Source organism: Aquila chrysaetos, chromosome 5 (genome assembly GCF_900496995.4).
Source record: "Aquila chrysaetos chrysaetos chromosome 5, bAquChr1.4, whole genome shotgun sequence".
Classification (NCBI taxonomy): domain Eukaryota; kingdom Metazoa; phylum Chordata; class Aves; order Accipitriformes; family Accipitridae; genus Aquila; species Aquila chrysaetos.
In genome coordinates, this window is record NC_044008.1 from 4908156 (window position 1) to 4934610 (window position 26455).

Below are 26455 nucleotides of genomic sequence, written 5' to 3' on the forward strand. Positions count from 1 at the left end.
CAGACTTTATGTTGCTTTCCTCAATTCTCCTGAGGAGCAAAAGCGTCTCGTGCAGTCCTGCAGAGGAGGAAGGGCAGAATACCAGGGAAGCACCAAATCTGTGGTGCAGACAATGGTGAGTGCCATTGCTCCAACCATCAGGAAAGAACAGTTGTGTCTTTGTCCAGTATAGCCAGTACCCATCTACCTGCATGGTCTTCAAGAAAAAAAAAGAAAAAAAAAAAAAAAAAAATCTGTTGCAGCTGCTTCCTTTCTGACCCTGCAACTCTTGGTTGCATCCCTGCAACTGATGCAAACCGCTGCAGTTACCCTTTGTTCTGGGCTCCAGCAGTCCCTTCTGCTCTGCCGTCGGTGTGCCTGTCTCCACGGCCCTGGGTGGTTCTCCCTGTATGACTGTAGTAGCTGCATTAATGGGGAAGGAAAGAAAAGGGAAGGGAAAGCACCTAAATCTATGCTGCTATTTTAAGCATGCAGCTGTCCAGGACTATTTAGAAAAATCAATTGCTTTCGTATTTCCGAAAACCAGGAGACGGCCATTCTGAGATCAGCTTCTCTTGTGCCTGAGCTCTTAGCCAAAGGCTGCCGCAGCCAGGAATGACCTGGTTTTTAGCTAGTGGAGAAGTCAAAGGCTCCCATATGCTTATGTTCCTCCATCTTTGCCCAACAGATCTTGATTACTCTTTGGACTGCCTCTAAGCACAGGAAACTGCTTTTTAAAAGGCTGCTGTCTCTTCTGAAGATGCTTGGCTCCTACGATCAAAGGTTGGAGAAGTTCATTTTTCATCGTGGTTCAAGTAGGCTTTGGAGAGTGATGGTTGCCTTACACAGACTCAAAGCTAACAAACTCCACAAATGCTCTGTGCTCCATCGCTCTCGCAGGGTAGCAGCAGGCCGTGTCTATAGGCCCTTTCCCTGTAGGGAACTTCTGCAAGGAGGAGAACAAAGCAGAGTTTAAGCTGCAAAGGACTTGGGAGGTGGATACCCAAGGTCTTGGAGGTGCTGGTGGGCCTATACGGACTGAGCAGGGGAGATGCTGGCTGGAGTCAGAGTGTGCAGATGAAGCCTAGTTCAGCTTTGTGCCCCACCTCCAAATTTCTCCGGCCCTCTTCTCCCTCCCTCATTCCCATGGGAATAAGCAGGTCCCTAGAGGGAGCCTCTGGATGGCTGCAGTGTCCTGGCATTTTAGTTGTGTCTAATAACTCTAAAGCGTTACTTTAGAAATACTGGATTATTTCTTTTAAGTACACAAATACTATGAATTTGCATTAAGAGATGGTTTCTGCAATGTGCAAGTAACATGCTCTAGAAAAGCATTAAGAAACGAGGGGGAGAAAAAGAGGGTGTTCTCGCTTGAAAATGCCTCTTTGGATGCCCATCTGGATGCTGACTTGTGTATGACCGTGGTTGTGGTCACTGACTAGTCTAAGCTTGATGCTTTGTGCTCATTCACTGTCTGGAAATGGAAAAGCATGTTGCTTGGAGGCCTTTAAAGTCTGTTTAGTGGCCTGTTGAACTCTGCTGGTCAGATTTAGTTATAGGAGAATGTGCTCTGTGCCAGCTGCTGAGTTTAACTGAGGACCCGTGTAGGCTGCTTTTGGCCCTGTTGTGGTGGTGTACAAAATTTCCATAACAAATATTCCCACGTCCTGAAGCAGCCAAGGGAGCTGGCTCCTAATGCTTGAGGAAATACTGCTGAAAATAGCTCTAACCTGAGGGGCTGTCCTGTCCTTAGCATGCTTGGCCTTTCCACCCCTAGGACCAGGGGAGGAAAAGTAAGGAGGGGACTGAGGGTCGAGTGTGTGGTCAGGTCCCTTGCTCTCAGCAGGGCTGCAAACCTTTGAACCTCCTGGCTCTGGAGGATAGCAGCAGTGTTTACCCCGCTGCACTGGAAGTATCTCTGGGGACCGAAGACCCAGAGCAGTGGTGTGACGCTGCAAACTGGGGACTGATTCCAGCTGTATACTCGCTTTTAGTTCAGGTGCAGAACATGCCAGAGAGGGTCTGGGATGTCCACTGGACACACCTGGCTGCTGGATGCGTTAGGTCCCAGTCTCTGAAAACCTGTTCTTGCCCTCCAGGTGAGCACTTCTCTGCAATTCAGATGCTTTGCTGCTATTTCTTATCGTCCTCTGTACTTGGCACTGATAATTACATCCCTTGGTTTTGGAGGTGTCATTTGAGTATCTTTTAAGAGGTTTTTATTGACTTTTTCTATCCTCACCGTGTCACCCAGTACAATTTTCAGTGCCTTCAAATATTTGCTTTTTCTCAACCCCCCTGAACCCTTTGCTTTGGCTATGGTTAAGCTTTTTCCTACCTGCTCAGTGCACACGCAGTCCCCAAAAGACTGTAAATAAAGCTGTCTGGCAGTAACATGTGGGCTATGCTGACAGCTTGGTACATTAGACAGCCTGGATTAAAACTAATCCTGTTGTGTGGTAACAACTCAAATACCTCAAGCAGTGCCACTTTTGCTCTGCGAGCAGTCGGGCTCCCACGCACAAGCGGAATATGTGAGACGTGGTTTGTGTGAGCTGCTGCAGGCACCAGTGGTCCTAGGTCTGCACCTGGGAAGTTTTGCTGATGGTGGGGAGCACCAGCGACACTGCGGGAGGAGACCAGTGTAAATGCAGTGTGTGCATCCTTCGGGTTGAAGGAGGATATTTATTTCTATCAGGGTGGGAGAAGGCTATAGGAAGGTTTGAGCAAAGGGTGTTCATTAAGCGAAAAAGAGAGGTTGGTGGTAGAATCAATGTGTAGAGCTGAGATGTCCTGGGTTACCTTCCAACTAGGACTGGGGACAAGACACTGGAAGTGTTCGAAGGGAGCAGGATACATGTAATCTCCTAACAGGTGTGATGTGGAGGCTGCGAAGATCCTTTGGACCAGTTCCCTACTCTCCTACAAGGAAAGGGAAGCTCTGAACACAGCAAAGAGGAGGGCATCTATTTTTCTTTTTTTTTTTTACTTTGGGTTTTTTTTTTTTTAGCCTCCAGGTAGCAGATTAGTATTTTGCTGGCTGGCAATCTTGTGTGACAGAAACAGTCCTGTAGGCCCTCACCTAGATTTATGGAATGGAAACACTTCATGTAAGAAGAATCCTCTCCCATCCATGGAGCAGGGCACCTCTGGACAGCACTTGATCCATTGAAGACATTAAGTTGCATCTGAGGATGCCTCTGACCATCTTGCTGTAGGACGCCAGCACCTCGGTGAGGTGTGTGGTTAGCTGGGATCAGCTCAAGTTTTCCAGCCTTGCTTCCTAGCTGTGGAAGGAGGAGATGTGTCCAATCTGTCTTATGGGCTTGTCCAGGGACCACACCAAAGCTGCCTCTTCCCTGATGAGATGCCAATAGATGGTGACTTGTATGTTACTGGTATTAGTCAGAGTTAGATGAATTAGTGGTGAGTTAGACTTGGATAATGGCCACTCTGAGGTGGATCAAGGATCCTCGGATGACTTCAGACCTGCTGATGTAAGGAGCAGCCAGCTGAGCTCCTTGGTGAAGGGGAAATGAGCCACCGTCTATAGCTGAAGTCATCCTTGCAGCCCTGTGGGCCATGCTGCTGTTTCATTTTCATCTTTATCCTGAGTTATTTTGGCACAGAGAAGCCTCCTGTCTTTGGGAGACCAAGATGCAGTAAGAAGTAACTGCGGAGACACCCTCTGATCTTCCTGTCAGGGGATGGAAATTAAGTCCTGTCTAATTCTCTGCTCCAGGATGGACTCCTGTACAGAAACATCTCATCCCGTAGTCTGAAAACAAAGCTCAGAATGGAAAAGGAGGAGGAAGATGTTGCAAACCAGTAGCAGTCTTGAGCTGTTTAAGGTGATAGAGCAGATGGCCAAATCTGGCCTCTGTGTAGGTCTGTGGGTCTTTTTCCATACCCTTCCACTGTCTACCCTGGACATGTAAGAAGTGCTGATGTCCCTCTAACTGTGGAGGAGATTCACAGCATCTTCTGTAGGCGATGCACAAAAGACCAGAGTGAGAAATAGGAATATTTGAAGCTCCATGCTGTGATGGAGGCACCTTTGGCAAGGTGGGATGTGGTGGGTAGTAAGGGGTGCAGGTCTGTCCTGCTTGGTAGTGCAGACTTGCTGTACTACTTGCACATGCCCTGTATGCTTAGCAAGTGAAGCTGGCCTAACTGGGGCAGACCTCTGGTCTCAGAGAAGTGGGGTTCCCTGGGTAGGATCTTGCAGTTGCACAGTAAAAACTGTTCTCTAGCAAAGGGAGAAAAGGTTTTCCAAAGGTTGTCAAACTTCAAGAAAACTCAAGAGCAATTTGATGGCTTTCTTCCAAACTGGAAGTGAAGGGAAAATTTTTTGGGCGAAGAGCTGTTAACCTTGGAGACATGGGCAAGTCCATGCTGAGTGTGGGTTAAGAAGCAGGTTGTCTTCTCCAGTGTCTGTGTATCAGCCTGGTTAGCCAAAACCTGGCTAGGGCTGTCTAGTGCACAGTATGCAAAACTAAGAACCATAGCCTGCCGTTTGTGATGATGAATGGTAGAGATCTCCTATCCCCAAAAGGGTGTGAGGGGCCAGGTATCTGGGACAGACGTCAAACTTGCTGCTGCTTTTTGGGCAAGCTAAGATGACAGAGGGAAGTGTTCCGCGAGTGCCGTCGTGACTGCAGCTCAGAAGAGCCGACTTGCAAAGGGTGCTGTGGCTGTTAGTCCTGTCTCCCCATGGGGGACAGAACACAGCTGACAACACAGAGCAAAAGGGAAAGAGTTCAAATGCAGGAAGGACACAATGGATATGTTTGTTTTCCTGTTTTGTTTGTACTCGCAGCTCGGATGGGTGATGGTAACACGGGGGTTTGTAGGACAATTGGTCGGTCTTGGGGTATGGGGCAAAGACCCCCGCTCTACCTCACCTGTGCCAAAGACAGCTAGGCACGCGAGTCCGCCGGGAGAGGCTGTCCACACTTCAGGAGGATCAAAGCCTCTCTGACGCTGGCCTTTAACTGCCAGCCGCCTGTAACGCTGCTCCCGTCTCCTCCGCAGACCACCCATTAAGCCGTTGCCCGCCAGGGAGCGGAGACGTGTGCTTTCTGAAATCCTCTGCGGGCTCTGCTGCTTGCGCTTGCACGTAACCTTCCTGGCTCCCTCTTCCTTCCCTCCCTCTGCGCGGTTGCCTGCTGGCCTGGCGCGCTCTCCTCGCTGTCATCCCAGCTCAGCAGCTTCTCTGCACCTCTGGCTTCTCAGTCCTTCCCTCTCCCCTCCTTCGCTTCCTTCTCGAGCACAGCTTGAGCAATCAAAAAGGTGGGACGCGAGGTGATCGTTCGGAGGTCTCCGGCATGGAGACGCCGTACGCTTCTACTTCTTAGCCGTAGCTTTGCAACGAGGCAGATGTTTTGGTATGTTGCTAACAAATGACAGAATAAGGACAAATACACACGCAAACCTGTTTTGCCCTTGCTGGGAAGCAGATCCCCCTAGAGCTGGGCTTGGTTGGATACCAACTCTTACTAAATCCTGGTATGCACTGCTGGTCTCTGTGGCCAGAGGTTTACATAGTGGTTTGGATAAATGTGCTTTTTGCAAACTGCGGGTGGTGTCTTCCCCTGCCTCGTCTCAGCTGTATTGTGCTGAGAAAAGTGGGGCAGAGCTCCCAGTCCGCTGCCATCCGACAGCACGTCGAGCATTGGCATCTCACGGTGGGTTGGGTTCTCTTGCACAGATGCAATTCCAAATTTTGGCCTGATTATGCTAGAAACAAGTGTTGCCGGGGGTTATCTTTATATTCAAGTGGTAAAAGGAAATGCTGCAGCTTTCCTAAGCCAGATACTGTAGCTCAGTTTTGCGGACCTGAGATACTCTGATGAGTCTGGGAAGATGATAACCAGCTGTCAGGGTGCTTACAGAGGGCTGAAGCAAGCACATGTAATAGATACGGTACCATTATCATTGTTAACAATGCAAATATGCTTTTACTTATTACTTGGTAAGTACCCCATTGGAAGCATTCATATTTAATTAGCATTGATTCTTTTTGAGTAAATTGCTCTAAAACCTGGAGCAATGGAGCCCCTGTCTCTTGCTCAGACAGCAAGTATCATGTAACCAGCCGTTCACCTCATCAGCAAAAAAAAAAAATAATTCTGTTTAGGACTGAAAGCTTATGCTTCTTGTATTGAAATTTGTGATCAGAAATTTTCACACTGTTGCTGGTGACTGGGTGGGTAAGGCTTAGCAGGAGACAAATCGCAGATGATGTCTTTAATGACTGGCTTTTTTTACTTTTTTTTTAATAGGGGAGTGTGCAGGATACTTACTGGTCCTTGTATAGAGGAGGGTCAGTCCAGCAGTGTCTTGTCTCGGGGATTGCTATGGGGATTAGTTTTAATTCAGAAAGGATTATCAGTCTGCCATTCTGGTCAAAATGGCCAGGATTTTGTGAGCTACTCCTAAGAGGCTCCTATCCACTGGAAAGGTGGGGGAAAAGTGGAGGGGACCCATCTCTGCAGACTTTTCTAGGTTTGCCAAGGTGAAGAGAAATTAAATCTCTGGTACCTTGATAAGAGGGTACCAGACAAGGGGCGAACAAAACAACTGATGCCCCAAAGCAACGCATGCTTGTAAGGAACCGTTTGAGTAGGATGCTGAGGTTTCTGAGCTTTGAAGCTTTCTCTAAGGAGGATTTTAGTGGTCTGTGCTTTGAGGAGAGGGGATACTTGCACCCTTTTACAAGCAGGGCTTCCTCCCCCCAAACCCCTGTATCCAGCCAGCTCAAAGTAGCTCAACACCATGGGGTGGATACTGGTAATGCCCATCGGTGGCTGAAGGAGAGGGGCAAAAATGCATCTCGAAGGTCCTGTGCATCCTTGCCCCCAAGTGGAGGAGAACGTATTTGTTATCTAAACCAAGATTCATAAAAGTTGATCCAGTCTCCTTAGAGTTACCAGGAATGGCTTTTCCATTAGGTACACAAGATACAGCTAAGCTGTGGCCCTCGAGAGCTCAGGAGTGGCTGTGAGTGCTGGGGTTGCTGGATAAACAGGGAATTTCAGGTCTTCAGGCCTTCAGGCAGAGCCAGAGCTGTGTCTCTCCCCTTTTACAGAAGCTGCCTATCTGCCTTGTGGGATGCTTGTAGGACTTGCTCCAGCAAAGCAGTTGATCTAGAAAGGACAGGCAATGGGGCAAGGGGATGCAAAGCAAGATTTTTGGTGGCGGTTTTCTCCTCTTGGTGCGTTTCAGAGGTAAGGAATGGAGAACAAGGCAGGAGGAAGATGAATACAGATATTGTTAGCATCTGGGAGGTAGGTAGGGCTTTTTAAGTCATGTCTGAAATTCCTTTGTTACTTGCTTGCTCTTCAAATTAACCAGAGGTCTGGTTAATTGCCATCTTCATTTCAGAATCAGCCCTAAAAGGAGTAGAAAAAGAGAACTGGCTTCTAGAACAAAAGGCTGGTGGCAACCTATAAGGGAGAGGTCTCTTGCTTATAGCCAAGTTTAATTCAAAAGCACAACTGCAGTATGAAAGGCAAATAGCTGCCCTGATAACAGGGATTCTCCACAAATGGAAGTGGGGTGCATTTTTGCCTTTCTGTGCCTATTTTTCTACATCAGTTTGCAAAAATGCACTGTGAGCTGCAAGTAGCAAGGGATGCAAGTCTGCTAAATTTTCTCTAATGCAAGTCAGATTTACTTTTTTTTTTTTTTTAATTAGAAAGATTTGAGCTTAGATCTTGGTATGTTTTGATCTTCAATGGAGTAATGTCTTTTAGACCCAGCAGGGACCCCAAACCTCTCTACCCCAGGCATGTGCTCCTACAACTATAGATAGAAAATCTTTCCACTAATTTTAAGTTTGGTATTGAGTATTTGTATTGCTGCAAAACTTGCGATATCGAAACGCTTCCCTGTCCCTCTAATCAGCTCGGGTATCAAGCATGAGGCAACTTTTCTGCAAGGCTGTCTCCTCCTGTCCTCTGTGTCAGATTTAATATGCTGTTTTCCCAGGTGACCCTCCACAAGCTGCTGCCTGGATTGGCCAGTGTATCCTCTACTTGCTGATAATGGTTTTTGAGAAGACTGTGATTAGCCTTGTCCTGCTTATCCCTGGTTGGACAAAGGTAAGCTTCTGAGCTGTATTTTTCTAGCCACAGCTCTTGTGGCTTGTTTCTTGTCAGCTTTGCCTTATTAGTGGTCCCCATCATCATAGGTCTTTAATCCTTATGACTTGTTGACATCTCTCTGTAATCATTAGCTATGACTTAAGTTTGGGGAAATATGACTTTCATAACAGTTTGGCTTTTGGTACACTCTCTTGCTAGTCAAAAGCTAGTGGAATAAGATGCTGCTTTAATTTTCCATTCTTGGAAGGATAAAATATGCTGGGCTGGCAACTGAGCTACTTCAGTTCTGCCAGAGGATTTCATCAAGTCAGTTCATGTTGGTGTTTTGTTATCCCATGCCTAGACTAAGGGGATTTTTATAGGTTAATTGCGAATGAGCTATCTCAGTAGTATGCTGTCCTTCCCCCCTGCAACTGCTTCTGTATGGTAGCTCATGCAATGGTAACTGTGTTGATTATGAGTTTCTCTCTTAAAAAATAAAAATAATAATCCTTCGGCAGTTGTAGCCACGTACCTGGTGGCAGGTAGGTGTGATGGGTATAAAAACCAATTCTGGGTGTTGATGGGTAAATCCAGTATTGAGCGCATTTACACATAGTGCCTAGTACCTCCCAGGCTGATGTGACTTGACTGAAGTTATTTACAGCAATCTGGGAGCACTTATCTGTTCCCGTCAAGGGCTTGTCCTTCTAACCCAGTAGCCTACAGTGCTGACTTGGACGTGAACATGTTCAGCAGCACGCACTGCTAGATCCAGAGATGCTGTTGGATTTCTCTCCATGCTTATCACGCATGGCTGGTGTCCTTACTTCGCAGCTAGGCTCCAAGGAGCCAAGAAAAGTCCCACCAGTTGTCACGGCTAGTTAAAATGAAAGACTAGCAGTACTTATTTCTTGGTCTGTACAAAATCCTATGTCTGGCAGCTGGGCTAAAGGAATAGCCCGTGTAATCTAAGAGCTGGGCTAAAGCAAAGGCTGCAGAGCCCTAGCTAGGAGACTGCTGGCGTAAGAAGGCAACCGGTTTGCAGCAAAGATCTCACAACAGAGCTGTTCATATAATGCTTCTGAATGCTTTCCCCTCTGCAGCTTCAGCAGATCCTCCTGGGTTACATCCCAAACCCTCAGCTGGAGCTCGTCCTGGTCATGCTTGTTGTGCCTTTTATAGTCAATGTAAGTGGTGCCTCTGCAAGCACTGGGTGGGGTGGTCTGGAAATTACGGTCCCCCCAGTGGGGAGCGTGTACAGGAACTGGCTTCGGTCAGCCTTGAGTAATTGAAGTGATTGGGACAGGGTGGAGGGGAGGGGGAACAAATATATTGGTTGTCATGAATACACAAAAATATGTTACTACTGCCCTGCCATGGTCTCTGTTCCTAATACCCGTTCCCTTGTCCAAGCTGCTGGGTGGCTGACTTTGAAGAAAGCTGGGGCTCATTAGCTGAGGGTTGCGTCTTGGCAGCAAGCTACAGGGGTGGGAATGACCCAAAGTTCTTTAAGTTCCTATAGGATGGCTTGTCAGTGGTGACTTTCGGCAACCTGCCAATCTAGCCGTTTGGCTAGACTTCAAATTGCGTTACAGCGAGGCAAGGTGTTCAGGTTACCCAGATCTTTGAAAAACTAGTTTGGTAAAACCTCTTGAAAGCTCAGCTTTTTCCTGGTTTCCCTGATTCTGGGTAATCCTTGACCTGCTGCTTAGTTTCTGTGAAGATGGGAAGTGAGAACAAGGTGTTAATATTCAAATCCCCCCTGGACAAGGAGTGAGTTGAACTCTTTTCAGTTTATACCATGAGCACCGCAACGGATGCGGCATTGGCAAAGTTGGGTTTACCTGCCTGTGCTACCAGGCTCTTTCCCCACCCCAGATTGCATTTCCTTGTTTGAAAGCAAACTCTGGTTCTTGAAGAACTGACCAGTGACTGATACAGACAGAGCAGGTTGACCCGGGATGGAGCTTGGCTCGGTGGATATTTCCGCGTGGAAATTTGGCCTATCGTGGTCTTTTCCACACCCCCACCCCATACCCTTCTTCACTGGGTCTTCAACAACTATGGAATCAATAGGATTTATGTGAGAAGGGATCTCAGGAATTTGACTCGTCCAGCCCCCATGGACACAGTTGATGCAGGGTTAATTTAGATATCGAATTAGGTTGATCAAGGCTGGACATCTGCAGAAACCAAGAGGAGAAGAAATATCTGTGATTGAATGACTTTGCATTTCGGTCTCTGCAATCTATTCATGCAACTTCTTTCTCCCCAAGGCCATTATGTTCTGGGTTGTGGACAGCTTGATCATGAGGAAATATAAGCAGAAGGACACCGTGGACATCAATGGATCCACAGAAACTCCTCGAGCTAGGAGGACTGAGGAATCTCAGGTAAGACCAAGGATGTCCCATGTTTGAGACCAAACTGCAAGCTTATGGCACGGTCTGCGTGCTTCACCACAATCAGACAACATATCATCACGTTACCTAGACCTAGGGTGATGCTTTGTGCATGTGATTGATGATCCTTCTAAGTCAAACTGACTTTCCGTGCTTGTAGCTGAGGTCAACAGAAGGATGTCTTCTGGGATGATTTGTCCCCGTCTAACAAAGAGCAATATTACAGCCTACAAAGTGTCACTGAAATATTGCCCTAAATGATGACAGTATCTTGTGAAGGATGGGCTAGCTTTTGCACTAACCTGTGTGGGCTTGTTGGAGCGGCAGGCTGAAGCTGGAGGGGTACCTCTGCACCATCTCTTCCAACTTTCCCATTTTTAACTGTAATTGATCTTGGCTTAGAAGAGCTTGCTTTCCTTACTGTAATTGGTAGCATCCTTCTTAGAGGACAAGGGCTAGCTGGGAATCCTATTTTTGTCAGCATTTGGCATTTTTTTAGCCAGATGATGGTCCGTTAGCTGTAGGAAGCTGTATTTCGTGTAGTCTGAGCTTGACACTCAAAAGTTATGGGGGGGGAGGAAGTGCTCCAGTCCCAGCAGACTTTGTTCTTGTTAATGACGTGTGATTTGCTGGGCAAGTGGTATCTTTGTGTCTCATCGCCTTTTGGGCAGAGACCACAGCCTGAGTTTCTGGGTTGAATTCCCTTCCTTCCCCTGGCACCCAGACCCTCTTTCAAAGTGCTCTGTGTATGGCTGCTGATATCCTGCAGTTCACTGGCGAGACTTGCTGAGATAAGATAGCTTCTGGCAGTTGCAGGCTGGATCCCGGAGTAGCTTCTGCCAAGGAATTTAGGATGAATGGAAATAGCTCTTGCTTTCCGAGAGCTCTTTTAAAAGAGTAACTCTGCTCTTTTGCTGATGGGTGGGATGGCCAACTACTGGTGACATTGCAATGCACACGGAGGTAATAGTATTTAATGGTGTGCTTGGTGGTCCGCACAGCAGCGGTGGCTTCCACAGCTCAAGGGTGCAGTGGGGAAGCAGTCGCAGCTCATGGGGATGCGGTGTTGGAGGCATCCTCCCTCTGGCAGGGTGGGCAGGCAGATGTGAGCAGCTGTTGAGACAAGTGAGTCACTCCTCCTGGCCTGCCCTCCAGATAAACAGTTGTAGCTTGGCAAGGTCACTAGAAACATGTGAACAGTGTGCCCCAGGGAGTTTCCTGACTGGTGTGTTTGGTCGGGGCATCCCTGAGAAATCTTTTATTGTTTTGGAGAGAGGAGGGAAGAGAGACCTGAGCTGGGCAGTACCAGTATGTCTTGATAGTTGTGCATTGAAGCTAAGAACTCATACCTAGGATGTGAAGGTGGATTAATTCTGGGCATGAACATCTCGCTGGTTATGGCACAGTCACGGTTTCTTAGTGGTGATTGATGTTCGAGAGTGGTACCTCCTTGAAGGAGCTAGGTTGGAGGTTTGCTCCAAATGAAAAAGTGGAGGTGAAGATCTGCCTTACTGACTGGATATGCTGGTATGTTCCTGAAGGTTTAAGATCGGTTAAAATTACACCAGCTCAGAAACAAGGGTAAGGAGGTAGCATCTCTAGTTGAGACGCCAATCTCCTTTCTAGCTTTTCAAACCTAAATTTGGAGCATCTAGTCTTATAGATGGCTTGCTGCTGTGGGTACACAGATGGCATCGCAGTTAATGGTTTTCCATGGAAATGGAGCCGATCCTCTGCCTTGCTCCGCTGAAGGTGGGCCAAGTGTTTTGTGGCCTCTAGCTCAGTTTCGAATAATCTGCAGGGAAGATATCTATTAATCTCCAGAAGCTAGGAAAGGCTCTTCTGGTAGTTCAACTAGATGGGTTGTTTCAAGCAGTGGAAAGTGGACTCCTACAGTCTGACTCCTGTCGTCAAAGGCTTCTTCCATCTTCCAAGTACTTGAGTCTCTCAGACAAATTTTTGCTAAGACCTTCAATGTGCAGGTCATCTTTCCATCTTGAAACCCTCTGATCCATCGCGGTACAGTGGAGCTACCGAGGGGACTGGTTTGTACCTGGAACAGTCTATAGGGACTGCCTCCTTTCTGCTCAGACATGTTCCTGTGTCTCTGGCCCAACAAATAGTTTGGGCAGAGAAGGCAGGTAATGAAGAAATACAGAAGTGGGTGACCTGCTTTTCCAGCTCTCTTTTTTTGGCACTGGGCCTTGAGGTATAGCCATAGGCTCCTGCTTCATGTGTCAACTTTTTTAGGCTATGAATTAAAGATTATGTTGGCTGGCTGGGCCCTAGAGCTGGATTGGTTGGAATTTAGGCTCAAAAACAGAAAATGAGGGTTTGCTGGGCTCGTTGCTGCTAATAACCTGTTCAAGTTGGGGAATTTCTTCCCTCCCAGCTGCCCCACAGAAAGGGAAAGAGGGAGGCTGAGAAGCATCCCTGTACAGGGCAGAGCTGGCTGAGGCTAATGTGTCCTGCAGTTTATCAGGGTTCATCAGGGCTGTCTGGCAGCAGGCGCCAACAGCTCCCCATCATGCTGCCTTCTTGAATTTCAACACTCTGCCTATCTCGCCAATAGAGAGTGTCATTATTTTCACTCGAACTAGCAGTTTGTGTTTGGAAAAGGAAGGGCAGAGAGGAAGGAGAATGGAAAGGGTGGGCTGGATTTAACCTGTGAAAAACCCACGCTCAGTATTTCCTATAGGGATAGCAGGAAAACTCAGCTTTGTCCTTGGCTTGGTAGACCAGCTGGGTAGCAAGATGAAACCCAGCAATCCTGCCACTGATGTCGCTTACTGAGTCCATGGCTGCAGCGTAGACCAAAGGCTCTTCTGGTGAGCCACAGATGTGACAATGGGCTCTTGCTTATAACGGAGCAAATGCTGAACATTTTTACACTGAAACCCTGAAAGGGACAAACTCATGGTTGGAAGAATTTCACCATTCCTTCCAAGTCAGTCTTAAAGCTTTCTCTTGTTTCAGACTTGTGCCTTGCCTTGGTAAATCCTCACAGTAGTATTCCCCCCCCCCCCCCCCCCCCCCATGGAATAGAAAGAGATCTCTCGAGAGTGCCAGTCTGAATCCAGTGCTGTTCAGGCTGGGGAAATGCATTCATCTGCGTGGCCCTTATTTCTCCTTTGCATGTGTCCTGCCCTTGACCTGACTGTCTTTTCCCTTGCCCTTGCAAGTGCCAATAAACTTTAGATCTTATCAGTGATTTCTTTGTTTCCTCTGTTCAGGAAAACAAGTCAGTTTTAATAATGTTTTATTTGATCTTTTTTGAACTTGTTTTTGTTTTTTTTCCCAAGGGAGGTGAATGAGTTTCTGCTTCTTTTCTGAAGGCTTACATTTTCAGAGACGAGCCTTAAAGCAAAATTTGGTCTAATAATGGTTCTCACAAGTACCACTGTTAGGGTGAATCTAGAGGCTAGTTTAAGGTTGGGAGGAAAGCTAATATACTCCACGGGGACCTGCCTTTGGTCAGCATGGAGTTCAGCACCTATCCCAATTCCCTTTATAGGAGCTGTGACTTTTGGCAAATCCCTAGGCTGAAGATACTGATGAATGCCAATACCTATGCTGCTTGCTTTTAAGTATTGAAGAATACTCCAAGAGCGAGTTTGATTTGCTGGTTGCTTAATAGAGCTGATTTTTTAAATAGCTCAAGGTGAACTAAGGTGCCCGGTCCTTATGGGAGGAATGTTAAATGAAGGTGGGCATTGAGGTGCCGCTGGAAGGAGATTCTCTCGCCTGTCAGCCCTTGTATTGGGTTTGCATGGCAAGGTTTTGTTAGCAGGGGGGCTACAGGGGTGGCTTCTTTGAGAAGCTGCTAGAAGCTTCCCCCATGTCCGACAGAGCCAATGCCAGCCGGCTCCAAGATGGACCTGCTGCTGGCCAAGGCCGAGCCCATCAGTGATGGTGGTAGTGCCTCTGGGAGAACAGAGTTAAGGGGAAAAGTTGCTGTGGAACAGAAACTGCAGCTGGAGAGAGGAATGAGAACATGTGAGAGCAACAGCCCTGCAGACCCCCAGGTCAGTGCAGAAGGAGGGGAGGAGATGCTCCAGGTGCCGGAGCAGAGGTTCCCCTGCAGCCCGTGAGGAAGACCACGGCGAGGCAGGCTGTCCCCCTGCAGCCCAGGGAGGTCCACGGGGGAGCAGATCTCCACCTGCAGCCCGGGAACAGAGGACCCCACGCCGGAGCAGGGGGATGCCCGAAGGAGGCTGTGACCCCGTGGGAAGCCAGCGCTGGAGCAGGTTTGGTGGCAGGACTTGTGACCCCGTGGGGGACCCACGCTGGAGCAGTTCGTGAAGAACTGCAGCCTGTGGGAAGGACCCACGTTGGAGAAGTTCGTGGAGGACTGTCTCCTGTGGGAGGGACCCACACTGGGGCAGGGGAAGAGTGAGGAGTCCTGCCCCTGAGGAGGAAGGAGCGGCAGAGACAACGTGTGATGAACTGACCCCAACCCCCATTCCCTGTCCCCCTGCGCCGCTGGTGGGGAGGAGGGAGAGAGAACTGGGCATGAAGCTGAGCCCAGGAAGAAGGAAGGGGTGGAGGGAAGGTGTTTTAAGATTTGGTTTTATTTTCTTATTACCCTACTCTGATTTAATTGGTAATAAATTAAGCTAATTTCCCCAAGTCTGTTTTGCCCATGACAGTAATTGGCAAGTGATCTCTCCCTATCCTTTCCTTAACCCATGAGCCTTTTGTTATATTTTTCTCTCCCCTGTCCAGCTGAGGAGGGGGAGTGATAGAGTGGCTTTGGTGGGCACCTGGTGTCCAGCCAGAGTCAAACCCACCACAGCCCTGCTGTCTCATGGGAACTCATCTAAGCTTGGGTGCAGGAGGACAGTGGGATCGTTCCTACCTCTACATCAGGCTGGTGGAGCTTTAGGCAAACGGGTTTCCATGGCGAGCAGGGAAATGTCCCCAGAGCTTCTTTGTTTTACAACCTGTGTCATAGTTTTCATCTGTCTGTGGAATCTCTTTCTCTGCCACTGAGATGGCCTGGTTATCTGAAGGGTCTGCTCGGGTGAAGTACCAAATCAGTAGGCAGCCTTTTCTCCCAGGCAGGAGGGAGAGCACATGGCAGCCCTGTTTCGGTAGTGTGACCCATGTTTCACAAGCTGCTGGCCTCCTGGTGCGGGGAGGAATGCATGAAGTATTTGAGGACCGCTGAGTGAGACAGTAGCACATTGTCCCAGGACTGGGAAACCATGGTCCATTCCCAGCTGTGCCACTGACCCGCTGTGATCCTGACCTGGATGCATCTGCAGGGTAGAATTGCCTTGTCCAAGTTGTGCTGAAAACTCCCGGACTGGAGTTTGGCTTGAAAACCGTATCTGAGGGTATGTCCCATGACTGTCATAGCGATGAGGTGCTGTCTTGTGATGAAACTCCCTGGGGAATTGTGGAAAGGTTACTGGGGGACTGTTGGCTCGAGCAGCTTTGTACGAGCTGTACGGTGGGCAGGTAGCAGCCTGAATGGGTCTGGATGCGCAACGCTTAGTGCCTGCTCTGTCATCCACGCTTGGCTGCGAGGGGATTTGAGTTTGCAGCTGAAACCCACTGAAATTACCAGTTCATTAGGCCCCAAAACTAGCCTGTTGCAGCCTGTCAGAGTTCAGTGAGTTTATAATGCTGCGTGTGGCTTAACTACCCACCCATTTTTTCAGGTTCAACAGCATCACAATATTAGTATGACAAACAGAGGAAATCTTCACTTGGAAGAGGTGGAAACTTTCCAGTGTGTCTTGAACCAAAAAAAAATTCTTTGAGACCAATGGGGGGGATGGCAAGAGAGCTTAATCTGATCTACTGCTATCCTTTGAGTGTCTGATATGCTGCTGTGAAGATAACAACATGATATGGAGGGGCTGGAGCGTGCGTGAGGGTGGGGAGGAAATCTTCCCCTGCGGCTCTTCTGCTCCTTTGAAGTCATTGACTCATTGCAGTTTGTTTTTCCTGTTTAGTCGTGTTGTTGCTGTGGTGACTGGCCCCGTGGTGCTGCCTAAGTGCTAACAAGTGGAGGGCATGTTAATTCACAACCGTGCCTGGAAATAGCCACGGATAAGACTAATTTCCCCATGCTCCTGGTTTTGTCCTAGGGAATACTGGGCTCTGGGACTCGTTGAGCTGTTGGGGACACTGCATGTGAATGCTGAAAGCCCCCGCGCCATCCCTTGACTTGTGTTTTTGAGCTGGAAGGCTGCTGTGGGTCAGGCACAGGGAGGAGGCTTCATAGTGCGTTGGTTCGGTCTTGGAGCAAAGTGGGGTGAGACGGGGCTGAGGCCTGGGTCTAAGGCGAGGTCTAAGCTGCCTTGCTGGAGGAAGCGATGTTTGTGGGGGTGGTTGTGGTACCTGCCCCTTGTCCCTGCACCAGCCGTGAACTAATGATGCTATTTGGGTTCTGTGATGGGCAAGTGGAGGAGGGGGAAAGGGCTGCTGGCATCGCTCAGCTAGGGAAGTATCACTGGAGGCCCTTGATGGTGCTGTTAGGCTTGTGCCCCTCTAGAGTTGGGTGCTGAGGTGCCAAGGACCTGGCCAGTGTTGATGTCGGAACCGGTGTTGACCAGAAATCCCATGACTTGACTGAGCTCCCAAGTACTGCTGGGCATGATACAAGCTGTAGCACAAGGTTTGACTGCACTTCAGCTGTGCTTAGAGCTAGCTACTGTCAGGGCTAACGAGGGTAGGGATTCTCTTGCCCAAAGCTGAGTTTTTGAGGTAAAAAGAAGGGGTAGGATGGGGTTGAGCAAACAATCCGCCAAGCTGTGAATATCACCCGTGCATCCAGCCTGCTGGCTGGCATTGGGTTTCAGCTCTTCTGCAGTCAGTGCAGCCATAGCCCGAGTAAAATTCAGCCTTTTTCCTCTTCCAGATGATGTGGCTGGAGGATGCCCCACACGTGGCTCTGTCTGCATCGTGCAAACGCTCCAGGCCGGTGGCAGCCAGTTAGCTCAAAAGAGCCTGTTGGTAGCTTCAAGTCTGAAGTTAGCTACTGAAAGCGTAGGTGTTCCTGGAGGCAATGGGCAGCCTTTTGATCATGCAGCGAAGCTGTGGGCTTTCTTACCTGAAGAGGTACCGGTGAGAGGTGTCAGTGCTCAATTTCGGCTCCTGCAATTCAGATGGAGCCAGGAGCTGCTGTGCCAGGTAGAAATAAGATGCTACCAGGCTAGGACACCATTCCTGAGCTTGCTGGCTATGGCTGAAGCTAACTCCATAGCTCTGCTTGCTCTCCTGGCTGAGCTCTGGAGATAGCAAGTAGCTGGGGGCCTGGGAAAAGGTCTGCATTTGGTACAGCTGTTTGCAAAATATGTGGCCTAGTTTCTGTACATCTCCGCTGAGGCTGCAGCCTGGCCTGAACATGCATGTCTATGTGTGAGTCCTGTCCCATGGTGAACAGAGCTTTTAGTTGCCTGTTCTGTTCTCGAGGCGGGGGGGGGATGACGGACACCAGATCATCATGGTGTCTGTGCCCAAATCTGTCTGGCTGTTGTTGGAGAGATGGTCAAGGAGACCTTACGACCTTTCCCATCTGCCAGAGAGGATTAGATCTTGCAGCAGACCCCTCTAGGGGTGCTTGACCCTTTCAGCAAGCAGTATCGGGAAGAGCTGAGAACTCTCACTCCATCAGCATCTGTCTGTTCTCCTTTCTAGGTGTTACTCTCTCCAGACATGGATTTTGATCAGTCTGAAAGTGACCAGGATATTTCAGGACTCCAGGGAACAAACCAGAAGATGAAGCAGCCCAGCTATCAAGTGGTCATCTGACAACACAGAGACAAGGGAGGTAGAGGAGGGGAAGCAGCACTGTGATCCTTGAGCTGGCTGAGGAAGGGCAGGGTGGGGAATGCTAGTTGATCCCTATGAATCTGCAGAGATCCTTTTGCCTGCCTCATCTAGACCTATCCTTCCGCAGTAGTCTCTTTGGGATGGTATCTGTGCAGGCTTGAGGCTGTCTGACCCTAACCTGTACGTATGCAGGCACATTGCAGTTAGGGGCATGGGTATATACTTCCCTTGGCTGGCCAGCTGGGTGTAACTTTGTCAGGGTTAGAGACTGAAATAAAAAAATTGTCTGCTTTTTTTTATAGAAAAGAAAAAAAAAAAATCTATCTTGTACTACCTGAACTGTGACACTTTTATATGCACAACACTTAAAAGTATTGGTTTGCAATATGTATTTAAATGTCTTGAATTGGGAAGATTGTCTCAGTGGATCTGATGCTTTTTACTTTTTATAAGGAATGCAATAAATTTTTGACCTAAAACTCTTTCATAAATGAAATGCCTTCATATGCTTAATGCTTTGCAAAACCCTAATGCTGTAAAAGGGAAGAAGGGGATCTGTTGAAAATTTTCCTGACCAGTTCCTCACAGGGCAGGTTGTCTTTCTGTAGCAGGGGTCTCCTAGTAAACCCACAGAAGAGCTGAGCCACGGTGTTCAGTTTCTGTAGATGGGTTGTATGAGCCACTTCAGTGCAAAGACCTGATGCTGCAGCATCAGCTGGTGCTGGACTCCAGGCTGGAACAGACTCAGAGATCCATCCCAGTTGCCACCTTACAAGTGAGTGTTTGCGGGGAACTAGAAGTTGACTACTTGCCTTTTACCTAGTTTAAAAATAAACATATCAAATCTCTGCAGGACCCGATTCAAAAACTAGACCTGAAGAGTCAACTGAAGCCCCATTAACCAGCCATGATCTTATGGGTGTAAGGGAACGGCCTCAGGTAGGACTGCTGCGGGAGTCCCAGATCCTGGCACCTTTTGCTCCAAGTGTGAGGTGCAGGGCTTTGCCTTTGCTCTCTTGTTAACATACCCTATTCATCTATAAACACACAGAAATGCAAAACACTTCACAGCTCTCTTGGGGAGAGAGAGCACAGAGCAGCTGCATAATAAACTCCCAGGCTGGGTGCAGATACACAGCTGCGATGAGACCCGGATCCTGATCCAGGATCCACTGAACTGAACCGATAGACCCAGTTGAGCCATAGACAGACTTTGCTTATTGCAAGACAGTCCCCAAAAGTGTTGGGCAGGAACTATCTTTTATTTTTCTTCCCTCCCTTGTATTTTCCCAAGAAAACACTACTTATTAAGGAGCAGAAAATAAAGGATTTTCATCTTCTAACTTAGACAGATTTAGACTTTTAAAAGCTGAGCTGAGAGAGGGGTGAAGTTTTTTGGTTTCGTGGGTTTGTTTGGGTTGGTTTGGTTTTGTTTTGTTTTTTTTTTTCCCCCTAACTTCAAAGTAGTTTAGAAGCATTAGATGCAAATCAAAGTCTTGCATGCCCCTTAGTGAACTAGACACGCTTGGCTACACTTGCAGCTGTGCAGCCTTATACTGTATTTCTGGAAATTAAGTCCTTTTTTGTTCCTTCCTTACTTAATGAAGGGTCAAAATCCTACTTCTGCTGGCACATCAAATGGCTTTTGGAACACATGGCACACAGCTCTCTGAATAGATCATTTGTATTGCATAGTGAAATCAGTTTCACAATGCAGCTTTTGCTTGTCTTGCTGAGTTCTGTGTTGGTAAGGGCTGGAATAACTCCTGTGCAGTTGAAGGTCTTGACTGAAAATAGATTAAAACAGCTTCCCTGTTGGAAACTTGCTCCCTATTTTGAGGTGTACTAGTATTTTGGGTTTTGTTCTTGCTATAGGGCTGCACAGTGCAATGCTGCAGTATGTGAAGAGTGCAAATTCAGCCACAGCAAAGTCCTTGTCCTAAAATGGAAGGTGAGTGATGTAATCTTCATCTTAGCCTTTTGTTGAGGCTGGCTGAGAAGGCTTACAATAGGCAATAGCAGGGCAAGTATGATGTGGGAGAAGGTTGTCCCTCTTGAGCACTGTGTAGCCAGTGCTGTTTCAGCAACCCTAAATTCAGGAGTCCTGTTCCCTTGTCTGAAATGGTGGTGTGCAATTTTTTTTCATTGCACTCCAAAGTGATTGCTCAGCCCTCATTCCCGAGCTATCTGAGCACCTTGCAATCTTTAACCATATCGCTGCACAACCAAGTGCTCCGTGATGCTCTTGGAGATGAGAACAAACGTGTGCCTCTGTGCAGTTGTTGCAGTGCGCTTCCTGGGAGCTCTCTGTGCTACATCAAAGGGCTATGAGGATCAAGCCTGGACATATTTTCCTTCTGAGATAGGGAAGTGTTGTGATGCCCCCTTTATAGATGGGAAAAGCTGAAGTTTACAGTCCATGACCTGCCTTTGTTGTTACTGCTTTTGGGGCAGCAGGAGCACAAACTCTTTTTCCATGTCCTATGGTACTGAAAGGCTAGATCAGTCTTCTCCATGTGGTTAAATTCTCAGTTTAATGTAGGAGTAGAACTCTAGGGTCTGTTCACCTAACGAACACATTTCTTGCTTCCTACCAAGTGTACAGAGCCTGAAAAACATCACTGACCTTTAATTTTCTGCTGAAATTACTTTGGTTCCCAACCTACTGTTAAATTGTGAGTGGTTCTTTCAGCCATCTGGTAACATGAGCTTGTCCAGCAGCATAAAACATACATAACCTTAGCTTCAAAGCTCGTTTTATCTTTGCCAAATGAAAGCTTCACTACAGTGTTCACTGTAAAATATTTATTGTGAAATGGATAACTGGAGCCTTAACGAGAACTTGAGTATATTGCTCCAGGTGCTTCATATGGCTGGGAAGTTGGACTTGATCATTGTTCTTTTCAGGCCCTGAAAGAAATATGTTTCCTTGGCTGGAGGAGAGGGAAGAGGAGTAATGATGCACCTGAAGCATTAGCAGTATGTGTGCATATATATATATATATATATACATATCTATATACAGGAGAGATGAGACGAGAGGAGAGCTGAAGCCAATCACTCCCCTTAGCAATACATTTGAACAGCAAAATGTGGGAGGAGAGTGAAGATTTCAAAGAAACCTCTTTTCAGTAAGGACAGTATGAAGAAGACACCTGCCAAACCCTGGCCTGCCTAGTTCACTGCCACTATCCTGTTCACCCTGTGCTAGTGAAATGGGAGGTTATTTGGAAATGGGCTGGGTGATCTTCCCACTGTCATCTTAGGTGCAGAATTAAATTTCACAGGTGCTCTTCTCATCTCATTTCTGGCCCATAAGCATGCTGCAGAGCATTAACCTCTTTGGTTATTGCACGCTCAGGACTGTGCTGAAGGTCTTGCCTCCAGCTCTCCCTTTGCAGAAGAGCTATTTCTCAAGATACTGGGCCCAAAGCAGTAGTTCTTTCCTTATGTTTTGTTCCAAAGCATGAGGCTTGGCATGAGTCTTGCGCTAACTCAGGTCTCTGTAAGGATCTTCCAGAGTGCAATTAAATCTAGCTGGTTGCTTTTTGCTGTTTCCTTCTTCCCCACAGCACATGGTATGAATAAGCAACTATGCTTGCTACCTGCTCTGCTGCCATAGTGCTAGCAATCAAGTAGATGATCAAGCAACTGGAAAACCACCACTCCCACCCCCAGCAGCTGGAGCTCCTACAGCAACAATGATTTAATTTTTAAATATGCAAAAAACATCAGTCAAGATTGAACCTATTTCTGTAGGTCTCTGGCAACTCTGTTTTCTCCTAACACATGGATATCATTTAGCTCCTGGAGATGCTTCCACACCCACCCTCCTTCCTTTCAGTTCTGGAAAGGCAGAGTATACATGAGCTCAATTTGGCCTTGCCATGTAAATGTCTTTGTGGTTGTCAAAGTCCTCTTTGGCCAAGTTCTCTACTACGCAAACTCCCCTGTGGCTGATCTATAGCATTATTCATTGATGCCTCACTTTAAAATAGACCACAGCCCTGCAGTTTGGGTTTGGAGGTTTCTTTGCAGAGCAGCACCACCTGCAGTGGGGGTGGCTGGCGGACCCTTCTGTAACCTCCTGCTGCCAAATTCCTGCTGCGTACAAATTCCTGCAGTGTAAAGAAAGGGAGCCAGGGGAAATTGGGATGAAAAATTTTTGACAATTTGGAGTAAATAAAGACTTCCTCCCTGATTAGAAAAGCAGCTAGAAATGTCTAGTCTATATTCAAGAGGCTACTTTGTAGGGTCATAAGCTGTCATGGGTGCTGGTTCATCATCCTTCAGAGAATTTAAATCTCTGCTAAGCAGAAGTGATGCTCTGCTCAAGGAGGTGGCAGGTCTGTTGGAAGCTCACAGTGGAACTTTGTTTCTCCCTGAGGGAGTCAAGACTTGAGAAATCACTAAACCTGCAAAGTTATTTAAATGAGATGCTTCATGGAGTGGGAGCCTGCACCACACTCCTGTTGCTGCTGAAGACCAGAGGTGCTTTTTAAGCATGCAGCCTGTGCATAGAGACAGTAATAAACCACATGAAGGTTTTCACCACTGTTTTAAGGGTCCGCAGTGGTTCAGGGAACATCATGCTTAGTGGCAAATCCAGACCCCATCCCAATAACCAAGAAAGCAATACCTTCTTGTGGCCTCTTGATTCAAGGTTTTGATTGGTTACCTCTTTGATGCTAATGGGTCACTGCAGATGCATATCCACCCACCTCTCCTCTCTCTCTTCTTTCCCCAGGGACCATGGCTGGAGCAGGTGCTCCAAGTCACTTCTTTGCAAGGCATAGCACACAGTGTTGTCTCTCGAGCTACGCACTGTGCTGTATGATCTCTGCCTCTCACTGGGTAATGACTCAGCCCCTGGGGGTATTGCACAGATCCCTGCATGGATTTATTTTAAGGCCAGCAGCTCTCTGCACTGTTCAATATGAGAGCTGGCCCATTTCTCCCTCCCTTCCCACTGGGAGAGCACTGATCACGCCTTTAGCCATGTCCTCAACCCTTCCCCCCCCCCCAACCTCCTTGTCTTCAGGAATTTGATGAACAATGTTCATCTAGCATGAAAGAGAGACAGCTGATTTCCAAGGGCAAAAAGCCTTGGTTTCTTTGGCACCAAAAAGTAAAGAAATATTCATAAGTTGCCTAGCTCTAGAGGCTTCAGAAGGGAACCGCTGTCACACATGCTGCTGTAATGCATTGCTATGATCAGCCTTAAAGGCTGTTAATTGTCCCAAAGCTGGTCCCTGTGTCGAAAGGATGAGAAGCCAAATAGTCTTTATAGCTCCCATCGATCAGTTTGTCCGCATTGTTTTTGGCAAACCAGCAGTCAACTTCCTGCTGGCCATTGTAGATCCTTCTCTGCTTCCACACAACAGGAACGAGCCGTCCCTTCACTTTCAGGGTAGTTGTAGGGCTTGGCTTTAATGCTTCAGTTTGGTTCTGACCAACCTGCTGATGACTTGTGTTTAGAGATTCCTGAAGAAGTTTAACTTCGTGGTTCAAGAACTGACCTGCAAGGCAAGATAAAATAGAGTCCATGACTGGCTGTTTTGTGCCTGTTTGTAAGTAAGTTGGTTTTTGTTGTTTGGTGGGGTTTTTTTTTTCTTTAATAGGCCATATTTTGAGGATTCTTAGCATATGGGGTTGTAACAGGCCTCTGCAATAGCAGAATGAATCTAGATCCTGCAATTCTTTTCTAAATCTCACAAACAGAGAATAGAATAAAACCCCATTTCTTTTTTTTTTTCACTCATCAAGATAAAAAGCTCTTTAGCTCAGCCAATGTAAGCTGCTAGTAGTAAGTTCCCTTCTATCGGCCACGGTTACTAGAGGATAATAACCCATACAATGCCCATCAGCAAGCAAAAAGATCTAGGCCTGAAGTTCCAAGTTCTCTTCCCTTGCCTTCTTGGGAGCAAGCTCTTTTAGGCCAAACCTAAGTATGGATTTAGAGGTTTGTGTATTCAAGTGGCCTGAATCCAAACCCCCACTCCTGAGGGATCATCTCCTGCTTAACCTGGGGGTGCCTGAATGTCACAGAAACTACAGGTTCTGTCTTAGAGTTCTGCATCTGTACATGGCCATAAGCATCACTACTTCTCATTGGCTGAAAGAACCCAACCATCTAGACATTCTCTGAGCCTACCTAAAGCCTAGTTGCTCTCAAAATGTGGGGATGGCTCTTCGCTTCATGTTTGAAAGAAAGGGCCCACAAAAAGTACCAGTGTTTCTTGATCTCATTCAGGTTCAGGTGTAAACAGCTCAGTCCTGCAAAAACAGACCCTCTGGACTTGTACAAGTACAGTACTTGAAGGCTAAGCCAATGATCCCTGGCAATGTGCTAGCTCTGTGACTAGAGCTCTTTCAGAATCTGCAAGATCTCAGCTGACTGTCCTCTCTGCCTAGAGAGATTCGGAGTCTACTTTGCTATGTCCCTGAGAGCACATTAGCAGCTGGGCTATTCTGAATTAGGTCTGCTGTTAGAGAATCTCTTATTGGTATCTTAGTCAGGGTTCTTGTGCAATATTTGGATTCTGTCTCTGTATTGGGAGTATCAAGCACATGTATTCTAATAACGACTGTATTAAACAATCATAAAAAGAGTGGAAATGTGAAAAACAGGCACAACCACATAGCTAGGATAGTGGGAGATAGTTCATACAGAAAAAGATGTAAGAGCAGTTGGGGATACTAGCAATAGAGAAGTTGTTTGAGAGTGGATGTAAAAGTCTCACCCGGGAACTTAATCCCCACCTGCCTTGTTCATTACTTCCTGTCTCTGTCCTCTAAAACTGTTTGGAAGGATCATTTTTGTCTGGTTTACAGCTCTGAACCTGAGAACCCGTTACCTACCCAGTAGCCCATGGGAGTCAGACGAGAGGCCTTTACTGTTGGAGATGTAGAACCCCAGGTGATTCCTCTGATATGGGGCTGGCTTCTTGTAATGGTGGATGAGGATGACAAAGCTGATTGTGTCTTGTATCGTCACAGTGACATTGGAGTTGGCAGAGATGGACACCTCGAGGCTGCTGCTTCGCACAACAGCACTCCGATCACAGGACAGAAGAAGTCTTTCCCCATCATCCAGGATGACTCTTCTGGGTGTGATCTCTAGGTAAGATCTCTCTGGCTTATTGCTGAGGATAGTGATGGTGCTAAAGTAAGTCCGATGCTTCTTGTGGCCGTTGGGTGGTGCAGGAGCTCCAATTAATTGCCCATTCACGGTTACACCTTGCAGGAAGAAAATCAATAAATAAAAGCTGGAAACAAGAATAGGTCTAATGTCTCAAAGGTATAAGCCTTGCAACTGAGGACATGCAGATTCACCACCTCACGCTCTATTATTTCACCTACCAGTATTTAAAACAGTATAACCAGTCTGTTATAAAACGATTGCCTTATATAGAGTACCTAAATTTACCCAAGCTCAGAAATACTGGCCTTCCCTGGAGACAGGTACCCTCAGTCCCATTAGTGCTAACATTGTGTACACAGTGCTACAGGATAGGACCAGCTGCTCCTCAGCATAGCACTTCCTAAGCTCCATCCAACCTTAGACCTACTTATGATCGAGACGATGTGCGGGGATTTTGAGTCACATAAGACAAATATTTTATCTTCCTGACTGCTATAGCCTGACCAATCATGGTACGATTTACCTAGACCACCTATTTGTTGATGCATAACTCAAACCCAGGCAAACATACCAGATCTTGGAGGACTAAGAAAAGCTGCTGGCAGGCCTGCTTTTCCTCATATCACCAACTGGCATAGGGACTAAACTTCTAGGAAGAGGACCTGGGCATGTCTGAATACTGCTGTCTCAGAGAATCTCAGGGTAGTAGACAGCTGCGGTTTGATGTCCCTCTCCACCCGAATCCTAAGAAGAGAATTAGCCTGGGAAGCCACAGAGTAAGGGTTACTACCTTGGCCGACACACTGAAGACTGAGCAGGACCTGTAGAGGGAATAGCCTGACCTGCAACAGTCTGAGGTGAAGTGCTGAACCTTTTTGGGTGGCAGCGTAAGAAATTCAGGTTCTCTTTGTGTCATTGCAGAAGGGGACCCTGAACCCTGCACTCCCACTGGGTTATTTCCAGCTTCATCAGTGCTGCCCTTCCCACTTCCCTCAGTTTTTCCCCAAAATAACCACTTTTGAGTAGTCCAAGGTACAGATCCCACAGAGTCAAAT

At 47.4% G+C, this 26455-nt stretch overlaps 2 protein-coding genes across 3 annotated transcripts in view; one reads left to right on the forward strand and one right to left on the reverse strand.

The window, feature by feature from the left end:
- LOC115341995 (store-operated calcium entry regulator STIMATE-like) overlaps window positions 1–19289 on the forward strand; it is a 38483-nt gene extending 19194 nt beyond the window's left edge. The window contains exons 5-9 of one of the 2 annotated variants that reach the window (XR_005932499.1): window positions 7972–8084; window positions 9173–9256; window positions 10346–10462; window positions 17343–17470; window positions 18122–18226. Coding sequence is in view for 1 of the 2 variants with exons in the window: in XM_030015716.1 (XP_029871576.1) it covers window positions 7972–8084; window positions 9173–9256; window positions 10346–10462; window positions 18122–18235 (428 nt within the window). In the remaining variant the exon portion in view is untranslated. Of the gene's footprint in view, window positions 1–7971; window positions 8085–9172; window positions 9257–10345; window positions 10463–17342; window positions 17471–18121 lie in introns of both variants that reach the window. The other variant, XM_030015716.1, reaches the window with a different exon arrangement.
- A 1484-nt stretch (window positions 19290–20773) lies between these two features.
- ITIH5 (inter-alpha-trypsin inhibitor heavy chain 5) overlaps window positions 20774–26455 on the reverse strand; it is a 49605-nt gene continuing 43923 nt past the window's right edge. Inside the window, exons 13-14 of the mRNA XM_030015714.2 lie at window positions 25118–25495; window positions 20774–23775 (exon numbers count right to left, since the gene is read on the reverse strand). Of these exons, the coding sequence (XP_029871574.1) occupies window positions 23477–23775; window positions 25118–25495 (677 nt within the window). The 3' untranslated portion in view covers window positions 20774–23476. The remainder of the gene's footprint in view (window positions 23776–25117; window positions 25496–26455) is intronic.